This window comes from Macaca nemestrina, chromosome 9 (genome assembly GCF_043159975.1).
Source record: "Macaca nemestrina isolate mMacNem1 chromosome 9, mMacNem.hap1, whole genome shotgun sequence".
In the NCBI taxonomy this organism is placed as follows: domain Eukaryota; kingdom Metazoa; phylum Chordata; class Mammalia; order Primates; family Cercopithecidae; genus Macaca; species Macaca nemestrina.
The window spans coordinates 13,854,578-13,881,977 of record NC_092133.1 but is presented as its reverse complement, the minus strand read 5'-3'; the positions used below and the strand labels follow the sequence as shown (position 1 = coordinate 13,881,977).

Here is a 27,400-nt window from a genome sequence, read left to right as displayed (position 1 = left end):
GTATTAAAAGGAATAAAAAACAACATTGACTTGTGGATTCATAGGGAAACATCCCATGACATTAAACCCATGGATTTTTTTCACTTTGATAGTAAATACTGTTATGTATGGATGTAATTTGTGGACTTTAAAAATAAGAGCTGAAGTTTTCCTCACACACAACCTAGCAGAAGGTTTTTGTGTTTGTTTAAGTCATTTGGTAAAGCTATTTTGATTCACCTCCTTCACTTGTTTTTTTTTTAGTGGCAGCAATCCAAGTTAATGTAGCACCAAAAAAAAAAAAAAGAGTACTTTTAATTCCCATTCAAAAATAACTGCTGGCAGCACACCTGCATTTTTCTTGAGTTTTAACTGCACTTAGATTTTTAAGAGGGTATCAATATCATCATGATTGTCAATATCATCTTTCTTCAATCAAGTATTTTTGTGTCTACTTTGGGATAATCAAAATTGGGGAAAAGCAAAAGGTTTCTTTCTAGTGCTGGCTACCATTTTGTAGGGTACATTGCACTTGATGATTTGATTTCCAATTCTGTAATTTTTATGGAAAATTGGTGCCGTGGGGTGAAGAGTATTAAAAAATGTAAAGTGTATATAGCTTTTTTTTTTTTTTTTTTTTTTTTTGAGAAGGAGTCTCGCTCTGTCGCCCAGGCTGGAGTGCAGTGGCGCGATCTCGGCTTACTGCAAGCTCCGCCTCCCGGGTTCACGCCATTCTCCTGCCTCAGCCTCCCGAGTAGCTGGGACTACAGGCGCCCACAACCGCGCCCGGCTAATTTTTTGTATTTTTAGTAGAGACGGGGTTTCACCGTGGTCTCGATCTCCTGACCTTGTGATCCACCCGCCTCGGCCTCCCAAAGTGCTGGGATTACAGGCGTGAGCCACCGCGCCCGGCCTTATAGCTTTGCTATTTAAAGTTTGCAACAAAGTTTGGGTAAGGATGCTTTAAGAGTCATTAGAAGCCTCTTGCAAAGATTCATAAAAACATACTTATTTCTGACAATTGTATTAATCAAAATAATGAATAATGGTATGGTGGCTTGCACCTATAACCCCAGCACTTTGGGAGGCCGAGGCAAGAGGATCATTTGAGTCCAGGAGTTTGAGAGCTCATCTCTACAAAAAAATTTTAAAATTAGCCTGGTGTTGTGGTGCATGCCTATAGTCCCAGCTACTCAGGAGGCTGAGGAGGGAGGAACTCTAGAGCTCAGGCGTTTGGGGCTGCAGTGAGCCATGACTGCAGCACTGAACTTCAGCCTGGGTGACAGAGTGAGAACCTGTCTCAAAAAAAAAAAAAAAGTGTGGTGAAACAAGAATAGTCCTCTAGGATTAGGTCTTTAAATCACTGGCTGGGCACTGTAGCTTATACCTGTAATCCCAGTGCTTTGGGAGGCTGAGGTCGGAGGGTCACTTGAGGCCAGCAGTTCAAGACCAGCCTGGACAATATAGTGAGACCCTGTCTCTTAAAAAAAAAGTCACTGTTGGGTGATTAGAGTCTCAAATCTTTTAAGTTCTCAGCCACCAAATATCTGCCTCAGAAATACCATTGTGCTTCAGTTTTCTTTTATTCACTAACGTGATGAAATGCTTCTCTGTTTTTCCCCTGATTTTTGACTCCCACCTCTTTCCAGTGCCCAGTAAATGCATTTCCTATTTTTCTTTAATCCAGCACTATAGAATTTGGCTTTCCGGTAACAGAGAACAGTGAGTATCTTCTGTTCTTCTTTAATTAAAGTTCCTAGGGCCGAGTGCGGTGGCTCGTGCCTGTAATCCCAGCACTTTGGAAGGCTGAGGTGGGCAGATCATGAGGTCAGGAGTTCGAGACCAGGCCAGCATGGTGAAACCCTGTCTCTACTAAAAATAAAAAAATTAGCTGGGCATTGTGGCGCGTGCCTGTAGTCTCAGCTGCTTGGGAGGCTGAGGCAGGTGAATTGCTTGAACCCGGCAAGCAGAGGTTGTGGTGAGCCAAGATCACGCCATTGTACTCCAGCCTGGGCGACAGAGTGAGACTCTGTCTCAAAAAAAAAAAAAAAAAAAAAAAAACCCGAAAAATAAATAAATAGAAAAAAATAAAGCTCCCAATGAAGAATAGCTTACCATCAGTCACACGTAACTTAGCATCAGTCATGTGTGTTAGTGAAGGCCAGTGCATTCTTCCTGTTGCTCACTGCTGCATTTGGGCTGTACAGCTGAGTTCTTCCCCGAAAAGCAGCTGCCCACTCTTCCTTCATGACAAGTGAGGCCGAAACACATGCATTCAGTGTGTTATCAGGTTTTCAGCACATAGGGCTCCCCCTAAAGATGACCCAAATAGTCTCACATGGCATGATGGACAATGAAACCTTTAAGTTACTTTGTTCAGTCCTTATCACTGCTTTGTCTGTAGATGCTAACCTGGTCCAGGGCTTACAGCTGCCCCACTGCAGGTCTCAGGCTGAGCTTTCTGCTGAGTTTGCCTTTTAGTTGTATTTTTGTTTCTTCTACTTTTTTTTTTGACAGAGTCTTGCTCTATCGCCCAGGTTAAAGTGCAGTGGCACAATCTCGGCTCACTGCAAATTCCGCCTCCTGGGTTAATGCCATTTTTCTGCCTCAGCCTCCCAAGTAGCAGGGACTATAGGCTCCCGCCACCACGCCCGGCTAATTTTTTGTATTTTTAGTAGAGATGGGGTTTCACCGTGTTAGCCAGGATGGTCTCGATCTCCTGACCTCGTGTTCTGCCTGCCTCGGCCTCCCAAAGTGCTGGGATTACAGGCGTGAGCCACCGCACCCAGCCCTCTACTTCTTTATTCTTTTATTTTAGGATAGCTTCCATTGGGGGCCTCTGAGTCTCCCAATTACTTTCCAATTTGTTGTCGGATTCCCTGACTCTCTTGCTCAGATGTTGCTACACAGTGTTTTCTCCTCTGATTCTTTCTTAGATGATCAGTTGCCAAGAATGATTGTGAGAGTATTCTTCACCTATGTTAAGTGCCAGAACCTCCACTGCCATCCTTCTCTTCTTCCTTGTGGTCATCGGTGTCCAAGATAGACTCGTCAGAGTCATTGGCCCAGTGATTCCCTTTGATCTTCATCCTTTGAGACACTGAAAGATTCTGAAGATTTTCCCATCAGTGCAGGAATTGTTAGCTGAGGTGCTGTCTTTCCTGATGTGTTGCTGGTTGTGAAAATGTTGTCTTCTCTAATGTGTAAACCAGTGTCTGATGCAGAGTGGTTCTGTCTGTTGGCTCTCAGTCCAGAGAAGCTGACTTGGGTTTAAGGCAGAGATGGGCAGGGGAGTTCCGTCACTAACCAGGACAGCAGGAGTGTCTGAGGGAATGATGTGTTGATTGTCAAGAGGAGGAGGTAGAACATGGGACACAAGGATCACAGACTTGTGGAATTTGTGTGTGGTCTGCTCTTTGGAGACAGGCATGGTTGCTAAATTTTGAGACTCTCCACTCTGTTCCGGAAAGATCTCCTCTAAAGCTCACCATGCCAGACTGGTTGCATCTCATAATGGTTGAGGTGTTGGCTGCTTGCTAGATTTTCCTTGCTGTTGGTGGTCCCCGTGGTTAATGTTTTGCTAGAAACTTGTTCCTTTGAAGGTTGGGCACAGGAAGAGGTGGACGTAGGAGCCAGCGAAGCCAATGTTTTGGAGCCAGTGGCTTCTCAGGTTGTTTTCCTTGGCTTGTGTAGCAGGATGAGGGCTGCCTACCAGGGGTCTTGGTATTTTTTTTAGTGGAAGGCACTTAATCTCCCTGTGGCTGGCTCCACTGTGAGCCCCTTTTGGAGAGCCAGGTGGTTTAGGGATTTAGGCTGGGGCTTAGGAGGAGCTGGAGGAGGTGGAGCAGGAGCTGGGTCTCAGAATGGTTTTCAAGCGGTCTCTTTTCTTCTAGAGGGTGCTTTTTCAGATAGAGAACTGTTACCTTCTTCCTACATTTTCCTCTCCTGTGGATTACTCTCGGGGGAGACAGCGGGTATCATGTGCTGTTTGAGTTTTCAAAGTAACTACTGCGTTTCTATCTTGATTAGAGAATTCTTTAGCAACTCCTCTTCGTACAGGCACATCTTTGTCTTGTGGGTGTGATTCTTTGTAATACTGCTGATATTTCTTTGAATTTGCCATCGATATTTTTCTTCCACTTACTGCAAGGCTTAAAGATTTTCCTAATGGTGCTGTTTCCCTTTCTCTTGATGAGAGATTTGGAAACCTGCTCTTGGGACGAGTTTGCTATAGAACCTCTGTACAATCCATCAGCTCGGCTGGAGGTGTTGACCCAGAACAGAGGCTCCTGCTGGAGGACAAGAGGTGGCCCTGGAAGTGACAGTGGGGGTGCAAGTCTCTGGAGAGCCAGCCAGTGGAAGGCTCAGCTGTCAGGCTTGGGAATTTGCTCTTACTGCCTGCCTGCCTCAACCATCCACTCATGAAATATGTGTGTGCGTGTGTGTGTTTAAACAGTTTTATTGAGACATATAATTCATATACCATATAATTCATATATTTAAAGCATGTAATTCAATGGTCTGTAGTATATTCAGAGTTGTGCAGCCATCACCATGGTCAATTTTAGGACATTTTCATCACCACAAAGAGAAGCCCCGTACCCTTTAGCTGTCACTTCCCTACGCTCCACACTCCCATCCCTAAGCAACCACTAATCTAATTCTGTCTCTGGATTTGCATATTCTAGACATTTCATTCAAGTGGAATAATATAATTATGTGACCTTTTGTGACTGGCTGCTTTCACTTAGCATAATGTTTTCCAGGTTAATCCATGTTGTGGCATGTGTCAGAGCTTCATTCCTTTTTGTAGCTGAATAGTATTTCATTATAGACCACATTTTGTTCTTTCTTCTGTTGATGGGCATTTGGGTTATTTCCACATTTTGACCATTGTAAATGGTGCTGCTATGAACATTTGTGTACAGGTTTTCGTTTGAACACCTGTCTCTATTAAATAGCTCTTTTGGGTGGAAATGGCCAGATTATCCAATAATCCTGTTTAACTTTTGAGAAACTGCCAAACTGTTTTCTACAGTGGCCATGCCATTTTACATTTCCACCAGCAGTGTATTTCAGTGCATTCCAGTTTGGAGGGTTCCAGTATCTCCAGTCTTTGCCAATACTTATTCACTTATTTTCCTTTTTTTCTAATTGTAGTCATCCTACTTAGTGTGAAGTGGTATCTCATTGTGGTTTTGATTTGCATTTCCCTAATGACAAACGATGTTAAGGATTTTTTTTTTTTGTACTGTTGGCTGTTTCTGTGTCTTACTTGGAAAAACATGTATTCAAACCCTTTGCCCATTTTTTAATTGGGTTGTTGATTTGTAAATAGTTTTTTTGGTAACAGAGCTGGGATTAGGGTCAGGTGAGTGAGGTACGATTATGCAACTACAGGGGTGTATTCTATCTCTACTTAAATGTTTGATGCTTTGTCCATCATATCATATTTTTGCATTTTGATTTTTAAAAATATTGCACTAATTGGTTGACAAAATTAATGACACCCTTTAAAATTTGTACCAGAGACCAGTATCTCCTCACTCACCTCACTGCAGCCCCAGCTGTGTTTAAATATCTGCTGGAAAAACAGGCAAGCAGTTTGGAAATGCGCGGTCCCAGCGGGGAAGTAGGCCTGGCTGCGGGGTCCCGGCCTAGGGCATTGGGCGCTGGATACAGAGAACTGGGAACCGGGAACTGTCCAGCACGCCCGTGCCTGTCCTGGCCCTTTTCCCTTGCAAGGCTGAGCGCAGCTCTGTTCGGGCCACCCTAGACGCACTCCGACCTAGAGTCAGAGTGCGCAGCTCTGTTCGGGCCACCCTGGACGCACCCTAGACCTCTCTGCCTTTCTTGTCCTTTCCCGCCCGTTATCGCAGGAAACCCCCGACTCTATCGACAGCGGGAAAGAGACTCTGAGACTGGAGAGGCAACTGCGGACCTGCAGGGCCCGCGTCACCTCTCTGCGAAGCCAAGTGGTGTTCCCAACTTGCTTCGACTCGCTTCCGTGCGCTCAGGCCGACTGTCCGGTCCAGCCGTGGCAGTGGAGTGGCCAGGCACACGGCAGCCACTATCCTTTAGGCATGCGATGGCCTAGGGGCCAGACGCTCGGCGCCGTACCCTGGCCCGGCCCGCCAGCCTCCCCCTCTAGCCGCAGGCACTGACCCTGACGAAGGCGAAGGCGCCAGCAAACTCTCGCGGGAGTGGCCCCCCTGGCGCCCCTCCCCCGCCGGGCCGGGGTCCGTGCCCTCCTTGGAAGGCGTAGGATGCGCAGGATGGAGTGCGCATGCGCACTGGTCGCCAGCCGAGGCCGGAAGTGAGCGCCCGGAAGCTAGATGTGTCGCCTGGGCGTGACTTGGCACTGCCGCGTCGCAGTTGCCGCATTCGCCGCATTCGCTGCAGGCGCGAGGTTGGGTGCAGGCGGCTGTTTGAGCCTCGAGGCATCGACGGACGGACAGACGGACGGACTGACTGACGATGCCGCGCTCTCACAGGCCTCCACCTACCGCGCAGCGGGCTGCCACGGCCGCAGCAGCCGAGCCCAAGTCTGAGGGCGTTGTGGCTATGACTTTCAAGATTTTTCTCCTTTTTGCAGGACTTATGGTTAAAGTTCCTGTGGGGTTATATTTTTCCTGCAAATTACTTCTTTTCCAAAGTCTGATGTTGATGTCCCCGGAAGATAGCGGCTTTTACGCGACCGTTGTCGCAGTGGTCGGGCTTCATGTGGTGCTGGCAATTTTCGTCTTCATAGTGTGGAAGGAGGGCTTGCCCCAGTGGCGGGAAAACAAAAACGAGTAGAGCAGCTTCTTCAGAGCTGCAAACCGGGGGGCGGGGGGGCTGGGGAAATACCTAAAGGGTTTTTCGTCTTGTTTCTTGTTCGTATTGAACGTGCTTTTTTTTTTTTTTTTTAAGGGGAAGGGTGGGCGGGGAGGGAATTAAATATTTACTGCAGCTAAGACTTCAGTAAAATTGGGGGTGGGGGGAGGGTTGACATTTTCCGACTGCCTGTTACGTGCCAAGTGCTTTTTGTTAAGGACATAATGTTTTTGACCGGGGATCATGTTTGGCTGATGTAAATATTAATGCCAAAAGAGGAAGTCAGGGTGAAAGTAACACTGTAATTAGTAGTAGAATTTATTTCGTATTAAAATGTGTCGTGACGTAATTTTTATGGCTTGGCTCAAGCAACAATTTTCAGAGTGCACGTAAGTATCAATGCATAAAACTTAAGTACGTTTTACAGTGTTATTTGGTATTATTCTCCATGAGGCTGCTTGGATCGTTGTCCTTTTCCCATTGATTAATTGGTTAATGCTCAGATTTTGGCTCCTAGAATCAATCTGTGTTTCCGGTCCTGGCATCTCATTATGTCATTTGTTGTATTTTTCGATACTGTACGTGCAAATTGAGGTGAATTTGTTGTTTTAGATTAAAACTGTCAGATTTAAGCTACAACAAGGTGTCTCTGATGTAAAAAACTGCAGTTTAAGATTAGGGTAAATCCTTCCCTGCAGTACCTGTTAAACAGTGACCTCATTCTTACGCAGATTTAGTCCATGGTTTAAGTTTCACCTACAAACGCTTTTTTTCCACTATTATTTTCTGCTTGTATTTAGTAGCATTTTGATAAGGTCTAGGGAATAGGTATGAAATCCCAAGGGAGAAATGTCGTCTTTCTTACAGTGGAATTTGGAGACCAGTATAAGAATGCAGAAACATCTCTACCTTTTGCTGGAAAGGCTATTATTGTTAGATTAATATTAGACTAAAAGTTTCATTTTAATTCAGATTCTGCCTGTGTTAATTATTTATAGATTTTATACTTTAAGAATTTTCTTATTGGTAATTTTACAAGGATGTACATTTTATTGTAGTTTTGGTTTCATGGTTCATCAACACTACCTGGATTCTGATTCTTATTTTCATAATTGATTTTAGAGTGGGTATAAACATGGCAAAATAGACTTAGAATAAGGGTGTTTGTTTATTGAAAGCCAAATAAATTAATCTATAATGACAAACATGCAAAAGTAGCTTGGACTTGTTCCATTTTTGCACATAAGTACTGTATTCATGTAAAAGTCTTTCAAAAGATGTATTCCACATGAATGTAAAGATATCCTGAATGTACAGTGTGTTATTTTGAAGATTAGATAATGTGAGATAATTAAGATTTCTCCCTTCTCACTCTCACGTTTTTCTTTTTTCTTCCCTTAACTATTTCTCTATCATCCTCCAATCCCACCACTCCCCCACCTCAAATTATCCCATTTCCTGAGGGACTCCTTCCTCCTTTGGCTGCCTTTCTCTACTCTCCATCCTTCACTTCCCAGATCTGCTTTTCCTTGTTTTTTAAAGACTGTCCAAATGGATAGATTGTATTACATCTAACTGCAGTAGAACTCATTCTCTTTTTTTTTCCCTCCCCCTGGCCAATTTTTTGTCCTAAGTATCTCTGCTTTAGAAATATGCTTGGCAAAAACTGCGGATGAAAATGAAAATATTAAACTCCTGTGTCATATTTGTTTAGCCTCATTGATGCTACTCACAGAGATGTGGATGTGCTGTTACTGCTTTCTAACTCTGCCTACTACGTGGCCTAGTAAGTTGCTTATTGATTTAAAGCTTTTGATTTTGTGTTTTAAATTTGAGTAAATTTTCTTTTTAGAATTCGTAACAAAAAAAATGAGAATATGGTTTTGTTATATATTTTATGAAACTTCATTGAACCCCTTTACCTTATATAACTGTTACGTCATTCTAACTCCCTTTTATCTTTATTGGTTTGAAAGCATTATTTTATAGTTAAATTAATGTTTATGTTGTATTCTTTTGGCATTTGGTATTGTTTCCTATATATCTCCCAGATTTTGATGTATTCCATACATTTTTATCACTAATGACCACATATCATTGTTTGTATTACTATAGTAAAGTTTTTCCTCACTGTTAGGTATTAAATTACTTCCAATTTTTTGTTGCTACGAATGATGCAGTTGTCTTTATGCAGTAACGTGTCTGTGTGCGTGTGTGTGTGTGTGTGTGCGTGTGTGTGTGTGCATGCATTGCGCACTTCTTTGGTTACAAGCGTATGATGAATTACGACTTCTGTGGTTTGTTGTCAGATTGATCTCCAGAAAGACCCTGAATGAACAGTGCTAGTAGCGAAATACAAGCACTTGTTTCCCCACACCTTACCAGTATTTTTCTAATTTATATTTACTAAGTAAATATTCACTTTGGTTTTGGCTTTGTGTAAACTGTTATTTTTTAGTCATTTGCCCAGATGCCTGTTGGCATATATCATATGGATTTTTCATTCTTGATTTTGGATATCATATTTAACAGCTGTATTGTTCCCAAATACATAGTTTGTTTTTTTTTCTCTCTCTCTCTGCCTCCCTCTTTCCCCCCCTCCCTCCCTCCCTCCGTCTGTGTGTGTGTGTGCGTGCATGGGCGTGGGCGCATTTGCCTTGTAGGTTAGGTTTTAGGTTTGTTTTCATTTTATATGAGTTTTTATAAAACTTATTTTAACCTTGTAGTTGCTTTTTTTTTTTTTTTTGAGATGGAGTTTCAATCTTTTTGCCCAGGCTGGAGTACAATGGCATGATCTCGGCTCACTGCAACCTCCACCTCCTGGGTTCAAGTGATTCTCCTGCCTCAACCTCCTGAGTAGCTGGGATTACAGGCATGCGCCACCATGCCCAGCTAATTTTGTGTTTTTAGGAAAGATGGGGGTTTCTCCATGTTGCTCAGGCTGGTCTCGAACTCCTGACCTCGTGATCCACCTGCCTCGGCCTCCCAAACTGCTGGGATTACAGGTGTGAGCCACTGTGCCTGGCCCTAGTTGCTTTTTTTAACTGTTAGATCTGTGAACTTATTTTCCCTTAGCTGTTGAACTATATATGTTATTCTTGTTTAATTTTTAAAATAGTTCTTATGTTTAACATTTTACCCCAGAATGTATGTGCTGTGGAAGATTTTGTTAACTGTATGTATGTAACAGTTTGCAGCTATTGTGCCTTCCCTAATGAGCCAAATATGCTTTTGATTTAAATCCTCTTTTAACTTCATTTCCCTTTATCTAGTTATGATGATGAAGTTGATAAAGTAAACCAGTATCAACGACTAAGTCTAGAAGACCTGGAAAAAATCGAAATAGGTAAGTTTTAACTTACTAATCAAGTCATAAAAAGCAAATGCTGTTGTTTCCAAGAGGGGGTCAAATTAAGCAGGTACCTGGTTTAAGTTTCACCTACAAATGCTTTTTTTCACTATTATTTTCCATTTGTTGTTAGTAGCATTTCGATAAGGTCTAGGGAATAGGTATGAAATCCTAAGGCAGAAATGTCGGCTCTTCTTACAGTGGAATTTGGAGACCAGTATAACATGTAAGAAACCAGAAAGGGATATTCCACGCTGTCTACTTCTTAGAACTTCCTTTCTATTTGTTATGGGTTAGTGATGGATATAGTCTTATCATAATAACCGTATTCCTTTTATTATTTACCTTGTGAAGATTACCCTAGGGATCAAGAAAGCTTAAATGATTGAGATTGAAAGAGTTTTTCTAGCTTTATTTATCAAAGCAAATGGTCACCAGAAGTTTGTATTTTGTGTGCTGTCATTTATATTACAAAGAAAAATGTGTTGGGTTTTTTGAAGATAATAGAAGAAAATGTTACGTGAAAGAGTTAACTTTATACATATTCGTTTGGGTTTTTAGGCCCTGAACCCACTCTTTTTGGTAAGCCAAAGTTCTCCTGCATGCGACTGCACTACAGATACAAAGAAGCAAGTGGCTATTTCCACACACTGCGAGCTGTAATGCGTAATCCTGAAGAGGATGGAAAAGGTAAAAAGAGGAAGAGATGAAAGTATTCAGTGAAAACTTTCTATTTATTCTTAAAAGCCCAAAAGGAATTGGGGATATTTCATATCACCAACTGAATGAGAGAGGGTCCTGGGAATAGCTTTGGAATATGAGACCTTGAAATAGCAGCTCTGTTTCCAGCAGCCCAGGGAGATGATCTGAATGTGTTATTTAGTTTGGGGCAAAGTTCTCTTTAGCAGGGATTCTCAGTGAGTTTGGCCCCATCAGTGATCATATGGGTGTCAAGGCTCTTCACATGTCATGTTCTTTTCATCTGTAGCAGGCAGGAGCCATGCCTGCCTTGTCCATGGCTGTTGCCACGGCATCTGTCACAGTGCTTGAACAAACATGAGTTAGAACAAACTTCTAATTCCTCGATTTCATTCTGTTTTTGTTGTTTTCTCTTAAAATTTTAGAACATCATGAATTAGTGGGGAGAGTAGTGAACAGGTAGCAGTTTTCTATAAATTGAAGCCAATAAATTTGTATTTAATTATACAACCACAAATTTCATTCAGTGGTATATGAGTTAGAACTGCTATTTTTTTAAATATGTTCATGGAGAAATTGGCAAGCAGTTATATTTGGGTTGCAGATACCCTTCAGTGCATTGCAGAGATGCTGCAGATCACCAAGCAAGCCATGGGATCGGATGTACCCATAATTGAGAAGAAACTTGAGAGGTGAGCATACTGCTTCTCTCAAGAATAAAGGCATTCTTATCCAAAGTCTTATTTCTTTAAAATTCTTTGCAGGGGGAAAGGGGAGAAGATCACATTATGGTAAGGTGTTGGTATTGAGAGAGGTAAGGATCAAATTTCTGTGGATCAAAATACTTTTTAACATTCTTCATGTATACAATTTTCAGGTAAGTGTTAGACTTACAGAAGAGCTGCACAGGTAATTTAGAGGGTTTCCATGTATCCTTCCTTCGGTTTCCCTTCATGTTAACAATTTATAACCATAGATCATTCATCAAAACTTAAGAAAGTAACCTTGGCACGGTAAGATTAATCAAAGTACAGATTTCACTAGGTGTTCACTAGCACCCTTTTTCTGTTCCAGGATCCAGTTGGGATTCCACACCGCATTTAGTTGTCTCTATAATTTAATGTTACTTCCTCAATCTTGTCTTTTCTCTCATAATTTTGACATTTTTTAAGAGTACTGGTCAGCTGTTTTGTAGAACATCCCTTAAGCTAGGTTTGTCCAGTGTTTTTTCCTGATGAAGCTGAGGTTACGCATTGTCAGGAAGGACACCGCAGAAGCGATGTGCACTTCTCAGAGCCTCATGCTGTGGGGAGGGAGGGCATGATGGCCTATGTAGTATTGTTGAGAATAAGCTTGATTACTTGGCTGGGGTAGTGGCATCTGCCAGGATTCTGCACTGCAAACTTTGTGTCTTCCTCTTTATAATTGCTAAATATTTAGGGGAAAACACTCTGAGACTATGTAAATATTGTTTCTGTGTAAATTTAAGTCTATTCATTTTTCATAACCATCGTGGATCTTGTCTATGGTATATATTCCTGTCATGATCTGTGGTGATTTTTCTAATTCTCATTCCTTCTACACTTGTTAATTGAAATTCTTCTGGAAAGCCACTGCACCCAGCCTCTTGTACATTTTTAACCTATACAGGTTAATAATCTTTCATTGCTAAAGATTGTATTTTATGCATTTTCCATATTACTGTAGAATTTGTAACTACCATTTAAATAGATGCCTACTGTGATCTGTTTGGAAATGTATTGTGTGGGTTCAGAATGTGGATTCTGTGGCTCCTGGTTCTATCAATTACTCTTTAACCTTGGAAAATATACGCCTTTACTTCAGTTTTGTTATCTGTAAGATGAGAGAAAATCCATGTCAGTGCATTGCATGAACTGAATGATAACACACTTAGACCTGGTACACAGCTATTAAACCCAGTTGCCAAGAATTTTGGTTGCTAGCATTTTTTCCTTTTATAAAAAAGTCATGACAGATATCTTTGTCATGTATTACTTTCTCACGTTTAGGATAATTTCTTGAGAATAGCATCCCCAGGTTGTGAATCTGGATTAAAAGACGTGAATATATCACTTGTCCCTAACAGTGCCAAACTGATTGTCAGACTCCTTTAACCCTGCACCCACCTCCTTAAAGGTTATTGCTTATCCTCAGTTTCAGGAAAAACTCTGAAGACCCAGAGTTTCATCTTTTTTTTTTTGGGACGGAGTCTTGCCCTCACCCAGGCTGGAGTGCAGTGGCACAATCTCGGCTCACTGCAAGCTCCGCCTCCCAGGTTCATCATGCCATTCTCCTGCCTCAGCCTCCCGAGTAGCTGGGACTAGAGGCTAATTTTTTGTATTTTTAGTAGAGACGAGGTTTCACCGTGTTAGCCAGGATGGTCTCGATCTCCTGACCTCGTGATCCGCCCGCCTTGGTCTCCCAAAGTGCTGGGATTACAGGCGTGAGCCACTGCACCCGGCCCAGAGTCTCATTTTCTTGAGTGATATGGCATTTAAAATATGCCTAGGATATCCCTCTAGGTGTGTTTAAAAGTTTTGATAGAGTAACACTGTCTCCACAAGTACTTAGGTAGGTGGTATTTTGCCAAGAGAATCAGTCTGAGAGCAAGCCCCTGCAAGGATTTTGCCGTCCTTGACACAACTCATGTGGCCACAAGCGATACATTTTTAACTCGTAAGTAAACTGATGAGAGGAAACATTGAAATTTTTTCTAAGTACTTTGTAGAGAAAATAGTATGTTTTAAACATTAGGCTTTTGAATTTGGAAAAAGAATGCCTATCAACAGATTATTTCACATTTAAAAAGTGTGGCTTTTCTTTGTAATGAGCATCTGTCAGGTTTTGTGGTCCACATTCTACTAGTGAAGAGAGCCATTTGGTCAGAAGAAAATTGCTCAGGCTTTTGCTGAAGAATTACTTTAACTCATAATTTTTCTGTAGTATGCTCATGATCAGTGACCTTGCATGACCCAACAGGACAAATGCACAGACTAAGACATTTGTGGCAAATAGCATCAACTTTTCTCTCTTACTTGTAGCTGTCATGAGGGATACCAAAGGAGAGAAGACACTAAGAGTAATTGTGTTAAATGTCCCAAATCTTTTTTTAAATAAATTCAGGTAACCTGCAGGACATATAAGAAAATGGAAGTCTTACCCCTCTCTCCCCGCACTACCTGAATGGAGCCATGCTGGGATGTGTCTAGATAACCTGAGTTCAGGTGCTGCAGATTCCCATTTATAATCAGATGGTGGCAGTGCTAGACCCGCACTGCCCACAGTAGCAGCCACTCACCACATGTGGTTGTGAAGCCTTTTAGAATGCAGCTAGGCTGAATTCAGGTGTGCTGTAATTATAGAACACTACACATTGCCTATATTAAATTAGTTCAAAAAGGAATATTAATCTTTTAATATTTTTATGTTGAAATATTTTGTATATATTGGGTTAAATATTAATTTCATTGCTTTTTAATGTGGCTGCTAGAAAAATTGTAATTACATATGTATTTCACATATTTCTATTGGATAGCACTGTTTTAATGTCAACTCTGAGGGGTTATCTATCAATTAGCAATGCAGTGTTCTCAAGAAGTTGGGACCAATTTGAATAAGTGTTTTCACTTATATTAATAACTGGAACTGGTATATTGGATTCCATGGGGGATTAACTTATTTTCTCTTTTAATTTGCAGGAAGAGCAGTAAACCTCACGAAGACATCATTGGTATCAGATCTCAAAACCAAGGTTCTTTGGCCCAGGGAAAGAATTTTTTAATGAGCAAATTTTCATCTCTAAATCAAAAAGTGAAGCAGACCAAATCCAATGTAAATATTGGCAACCTCCGAAAGCTAGGAAACTTTACCAAACCTGAAATGAAAGTTAACTTTCTAAAACCAAACTTAAAAGTAAATCTTTGGAAATCAGACAGTAGTCTTGAAACTATGGAAAACACAGGAGTGATGGATAAAGTTCAGGCAGAGTCTGATGGGGACATGTCTTCAGATAATGACTCATACCACTCTGATGAATTCCTTACAAATTCTAAGTCTGATGAAGACAGGCAGCTAGCTAACTCATTAGAGAGTGTAGGGCCAGTAGATTACGTTCTTCCTAGTTGTGGTATTATTGCTTCAGCGCCTCGATTGGGTAGTCGGTCCCAGTCTCTTAGCAGCACAGATAGTAGCATTCATGCTCCTTCAGAGATAACTGTTGCTCATGGCAGTGGGCTTGGAAAAGGCCAGGAGTCTCCTTTGAAGAAAAGCCCTTCTGCTGGCAACATACACATATTGACTGGCTTTGCCAAGCCTATGGATATTTACTGCCACAGATTTGTGCAAGATGCACAAAACAAAGTGACCCACCTTTCAGAGCCCAGGTCTGTGTCTCAGCAGGCTAGTCAGGGAAGAAATCAAATGACCAGTGAAGTTTCAAACGAAGAAACCCAATCAGAATCAACAGAACAGACACCTTCTCGGCCATCTCAATTAGATGTCTCTCTCTCTGCAACAGGCCCACAGTTTTTGTCAGTGGAGCCAGCGCATTCAGTTGCATCTCAAAAAACCCCCAGCTCCGCTTCCAGCATGCTTGAACTTGAGACAGGGCTTCACGTAACTCCTTCTCCTTCCGAGAGCAGTAGCAGCAGAGCAGTCTCTCCCTTTGCCAAGATTCGAAGTTCCATGGTTCAGGTCGCTAGTATTACCCAAGCTGGATTAACCCAGGGGATAAACTTTGCAGTGGCAAAAGTTCAGAAGAGTCCTGCAGAATCTGAAGTCATTAATCAAGTCCAGCAAAATGAACTTAAAAATATGTTTATACAATGCCAGACACGGATAATTCAGATTTAGCTTTTAGCCATAAGAATCCTTCCATGGCTTTTATTTAAAAATATGAAGTTTTTATCTCTTGGGGTATTTTAATTGTACTGTCTGAATCCAGGGATCACAAATTCTGTTCATTGGAAAGGGTTTTAAAAGGAGTCTGAACCTGAGTAGATTTCCAGATTTTAGAGCCAGGACTACAGAAGCGCATCATTCTAGAATGTGTAGACCTGAGTAGCTTATACACTACAGAGCACTTTGCTTATTTGAAAGTAATTCAGCAACAGGTCACTTTGGGATAAACTGAACCTTTTTTTTGGAGTGGGGTGGGTAGACTACATTAAGTAGACACAAGGGCTGGACATGCAGATGCTTAGGGGATTAGCATTTTTCATAATTTGTTCTGTTTGTCAGTTCATTCCTGTGTGTTACCTCTACAAATTACACATTTAGTTTTTAGTGACTAACATGTTACCAAAGCATTTGAATATAAAGCTATTTTAGTTTTGATGGCTTAACTATTCCCTGAGGAGTTGAGGGTTATTGACACTAAAGAAATGAATTCTCATTTGATCCTAATTTCCCCCATATTCTACTTGAACACATTAAAAATACTCTGCTGCCTACAGTGTAAACCTAGGAATATTAAGACTTGTCACACAGTAAACCTGATACATCAGAGGTGAATACCAGCACCTATTAAATTCCATTTTGCTGTTTTCAGGAATGTAAGAACACACACATATTGGCTACTAGAAATCCCAGAAGTCCGGTTTTCATTTATTCCAGGAGGGGCATCCTCGACATCTTATGTAGACGATCAACAACTTCAAAATTTAGTCTGGGCCAAGTGCAGTGGCTCACACCTATAATCCCAACACTGGGAGGCCAGGAGTTTGAGACCAGCCTGGGAAACATATGTCTCTACAAGAAAATACAAAAATTAGCTTGGCTTAGTGGTACATGCCTGTGTTTCTAGCTATGCAGGAAGATTGCTTGAGCCCATGAGGTTGAGGCTGCAGTGAGCTGTGATTGTGCCACTGATCTCCAGCCTGGGGGACAGAGCAAGACTGTCTCAAAAAAAATTGAGTCTGAAGCACAACTGTGCTGAATCTGTCTCTAACTCTTGACCACACAGAACCAGGGTTTGCCCCTGTAATCCCCATGGTAAGAAAGTTGTACGGCATATTCCAACAAGTATTGGTTTGTCTGGTATCTTTAGAGCTTTACTCTGTTGATGTGATTGATTCTCGGCTGAACATTATGTCTGTTGTAACTCTGATAAGCATTCCACTTTTGTTATTTATTAGTGGTATCTTTTTTTTTACGTGTTAAATCTTGTGATTGTTAAAATAAAGTATCACTGTAATTTAAAGTGACAAATGTGTATGAGAATTCCTTGCATAACAGATTAAAGAATTTGTAAACGGGGGAAATTTGCTATAACTGAACACTTGGTCTAGCTGTTGCCAGTATTTTACTCCTTTGAAGTATACTCATGATTTAAAAAGTAAAATGGATCAGAAACTATACTTTAAATCCAAACATTCAAAACTGAATGCTTGCTTCTACCAACTTTTCTTCCGGGTCCTGAAAATATTAAGGGTTCCCAACTTGGGGAAAATACAACCCAACATTAGGTGATAAAATACATGTTTAAACTCCACAGAAACAGTTTTGAAAGAGATTTTTGAAAAGTTATTTTAAGGCAAAGTTCCACGCAGGGTTACACAGGAGTCTACTCAGTTTCCTGGCCATACAGGGTTAATGCTGTGGCTTACATTAGAGCAACAAACTTGACTGTCCGTGTATATAGGTGAGGGACAAAGGATTTCTGCAGCCAAGCGCTGCACTGCATTCCGCTGCCTGGGTGGGCCTTGAGCAGGAAGGTCCCTCTTGCTGCACCACCTCCACTTCAGTTCACCTCTCTCATGTCTTCCCACCAGGAGGACATGGCCTTTTCCCACACAGATCACATGGGATGGTGAATCTTATCATTCATGAAAAACAGCCCAAGGTACTGGTAATTTGGGAAGTTTTATTTATTGGAAAGATTCTTTCAAGGGAACTTTTCTGCAAGACCAAGCAATGTATGTATTTTTCTTTGGTAAATTACAATTTACATTGGCACAAAAAACACACGGTGACTAATCTACTTTGCTGTAGGACAGTTAAAGAAAATGTATTTTATCCTCACAAATCCAGATTAAGCCTTCATTTTATTTCTAAAAGTTTAAGGAAGGTCTAGTCTACCAGTTATAAAAATGAAAACCAGTTAAACTCTAATATAAACATTATTTACATTAGTTTATAAAAATAGATTTGCATTTAGGAAAAGTTGAACAACTAGTAATTTTTACTTCAGTTATTAGGTACAATGAATTCCTTGATTTTTCAAGGCTGACCCTGTTTCCTTGGTTAACAATGTCAATTTAGGCCTTATAGGAAAAAATGTAAGGGATCCTTTATCTGTCTCCAACTAGGTAAGCTACTTCATACCACTGCCAGCTTAAAAAGTAACGTCCTAACCTTGCTGAAGATTCTGGTTGCCATAACCATGCTACTATAGTCTGTTAGTTTGCTCTATTGAAACTAATTGGTCTGGAGAAAACGTACCTGCAGCTGTATGAGGCTGTTACTGAAGTAGCAGATGTTAGCTGATCTAACATACTTGGAACCAATGGATGAACCTACATAAAATGCCAAAAATCCAATAGAATCAAAGCAACTACAACATGACATTAAGCAAATAACTTTCTAAAGGGGGTATTGGTTTTTAAGCTTACTATTTTGTTTTCATATGTGGACACAGCTTTGTAGCACAGCATTCCCTTATGCATGGTTCTCAAATGCACCGGGATAGGAGAAGATAAAGACAATGTAGTGTCTCGGTTTCTTTTGCCCCCAAAAGCTACATTCATTCCATTTAAAGGACTCTTATTCAGAGATTGTCCTTTTATGAAAAAAATGGTGATAATAGTGATTTATTCAAATTACTTGGCAAGGTAGATTGGCAACCTTATAGTCCCCGAGATTTTTGGAAGTGTTACTAGTGGTCCACAAAATACAAAAGTCTGCCATGTACAAGTCTAGTTTTGCAGGCTGTTAACAAATGTTAAGTGAGAAAAAGTTTCTGTGGCCAAACATCTGGGAAATGACAGGACAGAATTTTACGTAGTCATGTGAATCAATGGCAAATCCGCCTCCGTTCCCCAAAGATGGACTACTGAATGCACCCCAACCCAACCCACTGTGAACTGGAAAACATAAGGAATCCGAAGCATGATACCTCTGACTTTGAAATTGCAACAACCTTCTTCATTTCAGCATTTCAACAGTCTGGCCTATGACTCAGCTGAAGCTAAGGAAAAGGTATAATCAGCAACATTATCAATATTAAACTTTTAATATCAAATACTTTTTTTTACATCATTACTAATTTATATAATTATAAAACAAACTTCAAAAGCTCCATGAAATCAGTAAGGTAAAAGTCCTTACTGAATATCATATAAACATCAGATGTTATCAGGCTTGGTTTCAGGAAATGTCATTGGTTTGTCATAGAAATTACCTATAAAACAATGTGGTATAAATGAACATCTGAATTTTACAATCATGTGGCTACAATTTGCCCATTACTCTTCACAGGCATCAGATCTTTAAAGTTCATTTCCATTCACACATTTCTGCTGCTGGAGCCTCGTTCTTCTTAAAGACTCCAGCTGCTTTGCTCTCAGCCATCGTTCTCTTGACAGCGTTGTCTGACCAGCACTGAGAGACAGACACCTGGTTGCAAACATGGAAACAAATGTAAGTCTAGAGCTGGGAAAGTAAGTTTTAAATTTTTTTAAGACCTAGGAATACTTGGTGAAAACACAGACCATGTTAGGAGACAAGACCGTCTGGCAGTTACACACACGTCAATAGCCAAGTCAGGCTTCTACAAAGAAAGTGTTGAAGAGTCAGAACTGGAGGGTGGCTCGCTCTTTGAAGCTTAGAGAACAAGCAGCACGCCTGTTCCACTGAAGAGATCACCAGCCAAACTCGATTCCCCCTCAATGAGCCCTTTCATAACAGCGTTTTTGAAAGGAAACGTTCATTTCCGTTTTTAGAAGTCTGCCTCAGTTACTGCTGAATAACTCAGAAGACTTATATACACAAGCTTACTGAGAAAACGATGCACACGTGCCACTCACCGAGCCACCACGAGCAGCTGGTGAAGATCATCAGCAGTGATGCTCTGAGGGTCATTCTTCCGCATTTCCACAAAGTCATCTTCAACTGCCTTTATCAAGAGAGTAAATGTAAATGATGTGCATTTTTGTAAGGAAGAGAAAATGAACATGGTTCCTTGACTGATATAATAAGGCGGATGTCAGCCTCTTAGACAAAGGAGGCAATATAGGTGAAAGTACCAAAGCATATACATACATAATGCTGCTGATGAAAATAATGAAACTCAGATTCATTTAAGGTCAAGCAAACATATAAATCAGCAACTGGCATAGGAACGCTTTTCAACAAAGGGGGAGTGATGTTAGTGAAAATGGCAGAGAAGGGACTGCAGAAAACTGTCTCTACTGTTAACACTGATCAAAATCAGCTTCTTAAAAACTAGAAATAAAACCACACTTGCAGCAATCCAGAGAGCATTTATGCCAGAAAACCAGGTGATTACTGGTAAGAATGTTGAGCCTTGCGGCATTTTAACATGTCCTACTCCTATATTCCAACCCCTTCCCCTCCAGGCGGTAATTAATAGCTTCTTCAAAAACCAACAGCCTGGCAGCCACCAGAGAGAGAACAGGGCTAGGGCTCCTTCAAAGTGCCATTCCTGGAGAACTGTCATCTGACCACCTGTCTGGTGGCTCCCTGGAAGGACCCATTTGCAAGGTTGTCTTTATTTAAAGTGACTGGAAGCCTGTCTACTATGAACCACCTCTTTCCCCAGGGCATTTATCAAAAACAATCAGAAGAAATTATCAATCACCTTAGCTACCTGAGACACTGGGTAACAGTTGTGGCAAACAACAGACTAACCCAAACCCTTAAACAGAAAAGCTAACTGGGAAATCAGATGTCCACAGAGGGCTCTGAAAACCTCACGTATATAACTCCTAGGAACTCGGAAGGCTGCAGACATGCTCAGAGACCTTAAACTCCCACTTCTGGATAACTTGGAGGCTCTGTGTGAGCAGGAAATGAAGGCTAAGGCAGGCTTATAAATTGTATGGCTAAGTGTTGAAGGGTTGCCCCAACTTTTATTTTTATTTATGATTATTATTCACCCTTAGACTGAGAGACAAACTACTTCCTGGCATTTAAGGAAATTTCTTTCCAATCATTAACCACAAAACTAACAGAGCAGAGACTTCAGTGCCCACATGTGACAAAGATACAGACTTTATAGGATTAGTCAAAAAAGTTACTAAACAACCTACCAACAGTAACAAATAGCAATAACAATAAACCCTAGGGAGGTTTAATTTCCAGAGTCTAACTTCCCAAGCAGAGTTGTCATAATATATAATTTAAAATGTCTGGTTGTGGCTAGGTGTGGTGGCTCACGCCTGTAATCCCAACACACTGGGAGGCCAAGGTGGGAGGACTTTGAAGCCAGGAGTTGATCAGCCTGGGTAATAAAGCAATACCTCATCACTACAAAAAAAAGAAAACACAAAAACAAAAAACTTTAGTTGGGCATGGTGGCGCACACTTATGATCCCAGCTACTGAGGCAAGAGGATCACTTGAGCCCAGGAGTTTAAGGCTGCAGTGTAGCTGTGGTTGTGCTACTTACTATTCCAGCCTGGGTGACAGACTGAGACCCCATTGACCAAATAAAATGTCTGGTTTTCAACAAAAAGGTACAAAGAAACCAGAAGGTATGGCTCACACTTTGGGGATAAGGGAGTCAGTAGAAACTGTCCCAGAGGAAACTCAAACATCAGACAAAAAGACTCTAAGTTGGCTATTTTAAACATTCAAAGAACTAAAGGAAACCACATAAAAAGAACTTCAGGAAAATATGAGAATCACCAAATAGTATCAATAAAAAGAGAGAAATAATTTTTTAGAAGGAAATTAAAAATTCTGGAGTTGAAAAACATAGTAAAAATTCTCTAGAGGTACTCAGATTTGACTAGGCAGAAGAAAATCACTAAACTTGAAGGTAAGTTCACTGAGATTAGTCTAAGAACAAAAAAAGAAGAATGCGGAAAAATGAACAGAGGCTTGAAGACCTGTGGGATACCATTAAATGCACCATCAGATACATAGTGGGGGTGTCAGAGGGAGAGGAGAGAGAAATGATGCAGAAAGAAACATGGCCAAAACCTTCCCAAATTTGTTGAAAACTTCCCCAAAATGTGAATTATTCTGCACCTCCAAGAAGCTCAACAAACTCCACGTAGGATAAACTCAGAGATCTACACACAGACACATCCTAGTCAAAACTGTCAAAAGCCAGAGAATCTTGAAAGCAGTGACAGAAAAATGACTCAGTGTGTACAAAGGATCCTCATCAGAAACTAGCTGGCTTCTCAGTAGAAACAAGAGGCCAGAAAGTGGTGGGAGCACATACTCGAAATGATGAGACAGACTATAAACCAAGAATTCTACATCCAGCAAAACTAGCCTTAAGGAGAAATTAAGACATTCCCAGATAAACAAAAACTTAAAAGAGGGCTGGGCGTGGTCACTCACACCTCTAATCTCAGAATTTTGGGAGGCCAAGGACAGAGGATCACTTGAACCCAGGAGTCCGAGACTAGCCTGGGCAACACAAGGAGACCCCTATCTCCACACACACATCAAAGAATTAGCTGGGCACAGTGGCACATGCCTGTAGTCCCAACTACTCAGGAGGCTGAAGTGGGAGGATCGCTTGAGCCTGGGGGGGTTGAGGCTGCAATGAGCCACGATCACAACACTGCACTCTAGCCTGGGTGACAGAGCGAGACCCTGTCTCAAAAAAAAAAAAAAAAAAAAAAAAAAAAATTTTTGCACAAGTAGACCTGCCATGCAAGAAACACTAAAGGCAGTTCTTCGAGGTGAAATGAAAAGATACTAGGCAGTAACATGAACCCACATGAGGAAATAAAGGTTGCTGGTAAAAGTGACTGCATAGGCAAATAGAAAAAATAGTACAGAAGTCTTCTCTGTTTCTTTTTTCTCTAGAATTAGACAACTGCAAAAGCAGTAATTCTAAATGTGTTGATGTACATACAATGTATAGAGAGGTAACTGTATGACAGCAGCACAAGGGAGAGGAGAAGGACGGAATTATAAAGGGGCAAAGTCTTTGTATATTATAATTAAACTAGCATGAGCCACACAAATTTTTTTAAATTAAAAATAACTAAACAAACTGGCATTAATCCTTAATAGATGATTATACTAACATGTTAAGTTTATCCCCGTGGGGCAGCCACTAAGAAAGTAACTTCAAGGGATTAAAATGGGACACTGGAAAATATCTATTTCAAACAAAAAGACAATAATGGAGTAATAGAGTAATAAAAAAAGACATGACAGAAAACAAATAGCAAAATCACCTCATCAGTAATTATGGTAAATGTAAATTGGCTGCATACTGCAATTCAACACAGGGAAATCCTTTATTTTAACCTAGACATACCTTGGTTATTTCATCAGATATGCTATATTCCAAGAATCTCAAAAGGGTTAAATAAATGCGGAATTTGTTCAGCACGGAAGGCAGCACCGCTGAGAGAAGGCTGTTCATGTATTCTTCCATGTTTGGTGGAATTAGCTGGGGCTGTAAGTGAATCTGGCAGTCTGCCTGAAAAGAGAAGAAGTACACTGTATTTTCTGAGTTCCTAAATTAAATCTACATTTTAAAAGAAAGATGCATCATCCCTGTCAGCCCCTACAGGAATTAGAAAATACCATTTATTATTTAGGGGGAGGGAATAATTTTTTTTTTGTATGTGTGCAAGACAGAGTTTTGCTCAGTCGCCCAGGCTGGAGTGCAGTGGTGTGATCACAGCTCACTGCAACCTGCCTCCCAGGCTCAAGCGATCCTCCCACCTCAGCCTCCTTAGTAGTGGCACCACAGGTGCATGCCACCACACCTGGCTAATTTTTGAATTTTTTGTAGAGACAAGTTTTGTCACATTGTCCAGGCTGGCCTCAAAGTTCTGGGCTCACACAATCCACCTGCCTTGGCCTCCCAAAGTGTTAGGATTACAGGTGTGAGCCACTGCACCCAGTGAGAATCTATTTTTAGTATTACTTTACATGCTTTATAACTACCTCAGAAATAATTATGAAAGTTAGCTTTTTCTTGGTTACTTCAATGGTATCAGTAAGCACACAAAAATGTAGCCAACCTCTAAAAAGCAGCTAATTAAAAAGGTCTATCACACTTGCACACAGAGAACATATCCTTGAGCCATTTCATTCTTATCAAAGACTGTTTCTCATCAATCACAGGTGAATACTATTATACAGAGACTATAAACCATTTGACAACTGGGAGCATTTCCCATCCTCCTTAGAATTAAAAGCGCTCTTTACCAGCCGCTCTGAGGACGTAACAGAGCATTTCACTGTAAAGCATGAAAATAACTACCAAGTAACCAAGGACATTTTCAAAGGAACTCTAAAATGTTTTTCACATAAGATTAGCAGAAAACAATGGGTCAAAGGCAGCAAGAACAGAAGTCTGGAGGTTAAAATCAGGCAATCTTGCTATGCTTTGATGTGGGTGTTTCTGCTGCCAACGGCCTTGCTGGTCTCGTGACTTGCTGATATCTGAGCTTGGCAGATGTAAGGTTTTCATCCATGGCAGTGCAAAATACTCAGTTCCCTTAATGATCAGCAGTCACAGTTTTTTTTTTACAACAAATGTAACTTATTAATAAGCGGTACCAAGAAATAGCAAAAACGTAGGTATTTTTCCCATGTCAACCTCCCTCCATTTAAAAATGACTCATTGTACCGGGAGGAGTGACCTCCCCTCCGAAGTAATGAGAACGTTGATATTGCAGGGGAATTCCATCTGATGGTAGCTGAAGTCATAATCCACCTTCTGCCACGTTATGAGGTTGCTCAGGGCAGTTACATTATGAACACCTACGAAGGCAGGAACACACTTTCAGTCATTTGACTTTAATCATCTCAACAAATCAGTTTTGCTGACACCAATGATGAGCCATGAAGTTTCTACCGCTTTTAATAAAGGGTATGAGGCGCTGTCCAATTTACTAAGCTAAACATCACTAAGTGTGTAGGCTTACAACACTCTTGGTCAAGGCAGAACTTTATGGGGCCAGGGGATCCCCCCACAAATCTAATACCTAGCATCTGGTATGCACCTAGACATAAAATAGTTCCCAAGCAAGCACAGTTGTTTCTAAGTGGTGTATTTACAGGGCTAAAATAAGGAAACACTAAAACTACCTTCATACATAGATCAGCCTAGTGAATTTTACAGATTTTATATTCCCCTTTGCCTTAAACGTGCCCAGTCTACCTCATTTTTTCTTCTACCTTTACCTCTTGAGCTGATCACCAGCAGTATATTCTTAATTGTCTTCATTTGAGCACTAGTAAACAATCTGCTTCTTATGATTTTATAATATATTCTATAACTGAGGTTAGTGCAAACCATTTGATTATTTTTCAGACATTCTCTGAAAAACGTTTAAAAACTTTACAATGGGAGGTTAAAAAATAATTAGCCAGGCATGGTGGCGGGCGCCTGTAGTCCCAGCTACTCGGGAGGCTAAGGCAGAATGGCGTGAACCTGGGAGTTGGAGCTTGCAGTGAGCCGAGATTATGCCACTGAACTCCAGCCTGGGCAACAGGGCAAGAGTCTGTCTCCAAAAAAAAAAAAAATCTGTTAGATCAGCTTCTTCCCATTTCAGTTTTTTAAAAAGCTATTTGGGGCAGGCGCAGTGGCTCACACCTATAATCCCAGCACTGTGGGAGGCCAAGGCAGGAGGATCACTTGAGCCCAGGAATTCAAGATCAGCTGGGCAACATAGTGAGACCCTGTGTCTACCGTTCCTTACACTCACTGAATGAAAAATTTTAGGTTACATACAACTACACAAAGAACCCAACATTGTAGGCCCATACAGATGGCTCCAACCATCTGCTGACGCAATAAAACTTTTCACCAAAGAACCCTTATGACCCTCAACATCTAATACTACCCTTTATATTACTGCTCCTTTATATTAATACTACCCTTTATATTATTGCTCCATTATAAATAATATATAAAATATACAATTATATATTTTTATATTAATTACATATTATTTATATTTTATATATTATTGCTCCATGTTATATATTATTCATATTATAAATTATATATAAATTATAAATATAAAACCTATAAATATGTATTATATATAAAATATATAAAATATAAGATATATGATACATAATATAGTATCTGTTCTATTGTACTTCATTATATTAATACTACCCTTTATATTATTGCTCCATTATAAATAATATATAAAATATATAAGATATATATTAGATAGAAGATATATGATACATTTTATATATATAGTATCTGTTCTACTGTACTACTTTCAGAATACTATGGCAAAACAGAGTTGGTATATACAATTTAATTAGTTTATAACATGCTTTAATCAAATTCATATGCCAAGCCTTTATCTTATGTTATTTGTTAAATGTGAATTTGTCTTTGTCCATAGATACTCTTCTAAAAGTTTATTCCTAGATCTGGCTTTAGCGGAAAGGAAGTCAGAAATGGAAGGGAAACATCTATGTACGTACCTGGGGTATCCAGCTGCCCCTGTTCCAGGAGAGTCTCATCGATTACAAGGGAAGTATTGCTGGGCAGCTGGAGGAGCCCACTGACCAAGCGATTGGCTGTGTAGTCTTTGTGGGGAATGAATTTCAAATGGTTCATGTTCTCTATAGTCATCTGTAGACGAAAAGACTGCAAAGAGAAATTTTTTAGTGAACAAGAATTTAAGTTTCCCTGTTTTAAGAAAATATGTACTTGGAATTAAGCACTGTGTTTCATATGGAAAAAGTGATCTTATAAATTTCTAAGGGAGCAGTGATATGGTTTCTCGAACTCTAGAAGCAAAAATAGTATCTAGATCTTACATTTGAATTTCATCCATTCTATGAGCTGCTTTATTTTCAAATGTCTTGTTCAATATTCTTGAAAATCAATTTTTTTTTGGCTAGGCATGGTGGCTCAAGCCTGTAATCCCAGCACTTTGGGAGGCTGAGACGGGCGGATCACGAGGTCAGGAGATCGAGACCATCCAGGCTAACACGGTGAAACCCCCCCGTCTTTACTAAAATACAAAAAAAATTAGCCGGGCAAGGTGGCGGGCACCTGTAGTCCCAGCTACTCGGGAGGTTGAGGCAGGAGAATGACGTAAACCAGGAGGCCTACAGTGAGCTGAGATCTGGCCTGCACTCCAGCCTGGGAAACAAAGTGAGACTCTGTCTCAAATAAATAAATAAATAAATAAATAAAAAGAAAATAAATTTTTATTTAACCAATGAAACAAATGGTAGATAACTGACATACAAATATTAAATACCCCAAAGCCTAACCTCTTTCACCTAACACATGCTAGCTAGCAAAAAGAAAATGTTAATTTTATTTTTCAAGACAGGGAGAGAAAAGCTTAATTTTCCTCTATATTCTTTGAGTTAAAATTATATTCATTCATCA

General features: G+C 40.5%; 2 protein-coding genes across 11 annotated transcripts in view; one reads left to right on the top strand and one right to left on the bottom strand.

The window, feature by feature from the left end:
- LOC105467833 (inositol polyphosphate-5-phosphatase F) overlaps positions 1-17,071 on the top strand; it is a 144,931-nt gene extending 127,860 nt beyond the window's left edge. For 8 of the 9 annotated variants that reach the window (XM_071069037.1, XM_071069035.1, XM_011717604.3 and 5 more), the window contains 5 exons: positions 8,510-8,581; positions 10,068-10,141; positions 10,706-10,834; positions 11,448-11,535; positions 14,563-17,071. In XM_071069037.1, the coding sequence (XP_070925138.1) occupies positions 8,510-8,581; positions 10,068-10,141; positions 10,706-10,834; positions 11,448-11,535; positions 14,563-15,715 (1,516 nt within the window). In that variant the 3' untranslated portion in view covers positions 15,716-17,071. Of the gene's footprint in view, positions 1-6,911; positions 7,185-8,509; positions 8,582-10,067; positions 10,142-10,705; positions 10,835-11,447; positions 11,536-14,562 lie in introns of those variants that run through there. The other variant, XM_011717617.2, reaches the window with a different exon arrangement.
- A 635-nt stretch (positions 17,072-17,706) lies between these two features.
- Positions 17,707-27,400, bottom strand: part of MCMB (minichromosome maintenance complex binding protein) — a 46,500-nt gene continuing 36,806 nt past the window's right edge. For both annotated transcript variants that reach the window (XM_011717659.2, XM_011717669.2), the window contains exons 12-16: positions 26,479-26,644; positions 24,656-24,789; positions 23,330-23,494; positions 19,888-19,976; positions 17,707-19,477 (exon numbers count right to left, since the gene is read on the bottom strand). In XM_011717659.2, coding sequence (XP_011715961.1) covers positions 19,351-19,477; positions 19,888-19,976; positions 23,330-23,494; positions 24,656-24,789; positions 26,479-26,644 — 681 coding nt within the window. In that variant the 3' untranslated portion in view covers positions 17,707-19,350. The remainder of the gene's footprint in view (positions 19,478-19,887; positions 19,977-23,329; positions 23,495-24,655; positions 24,790-26,478; positions 26,645-27,400) is intronic.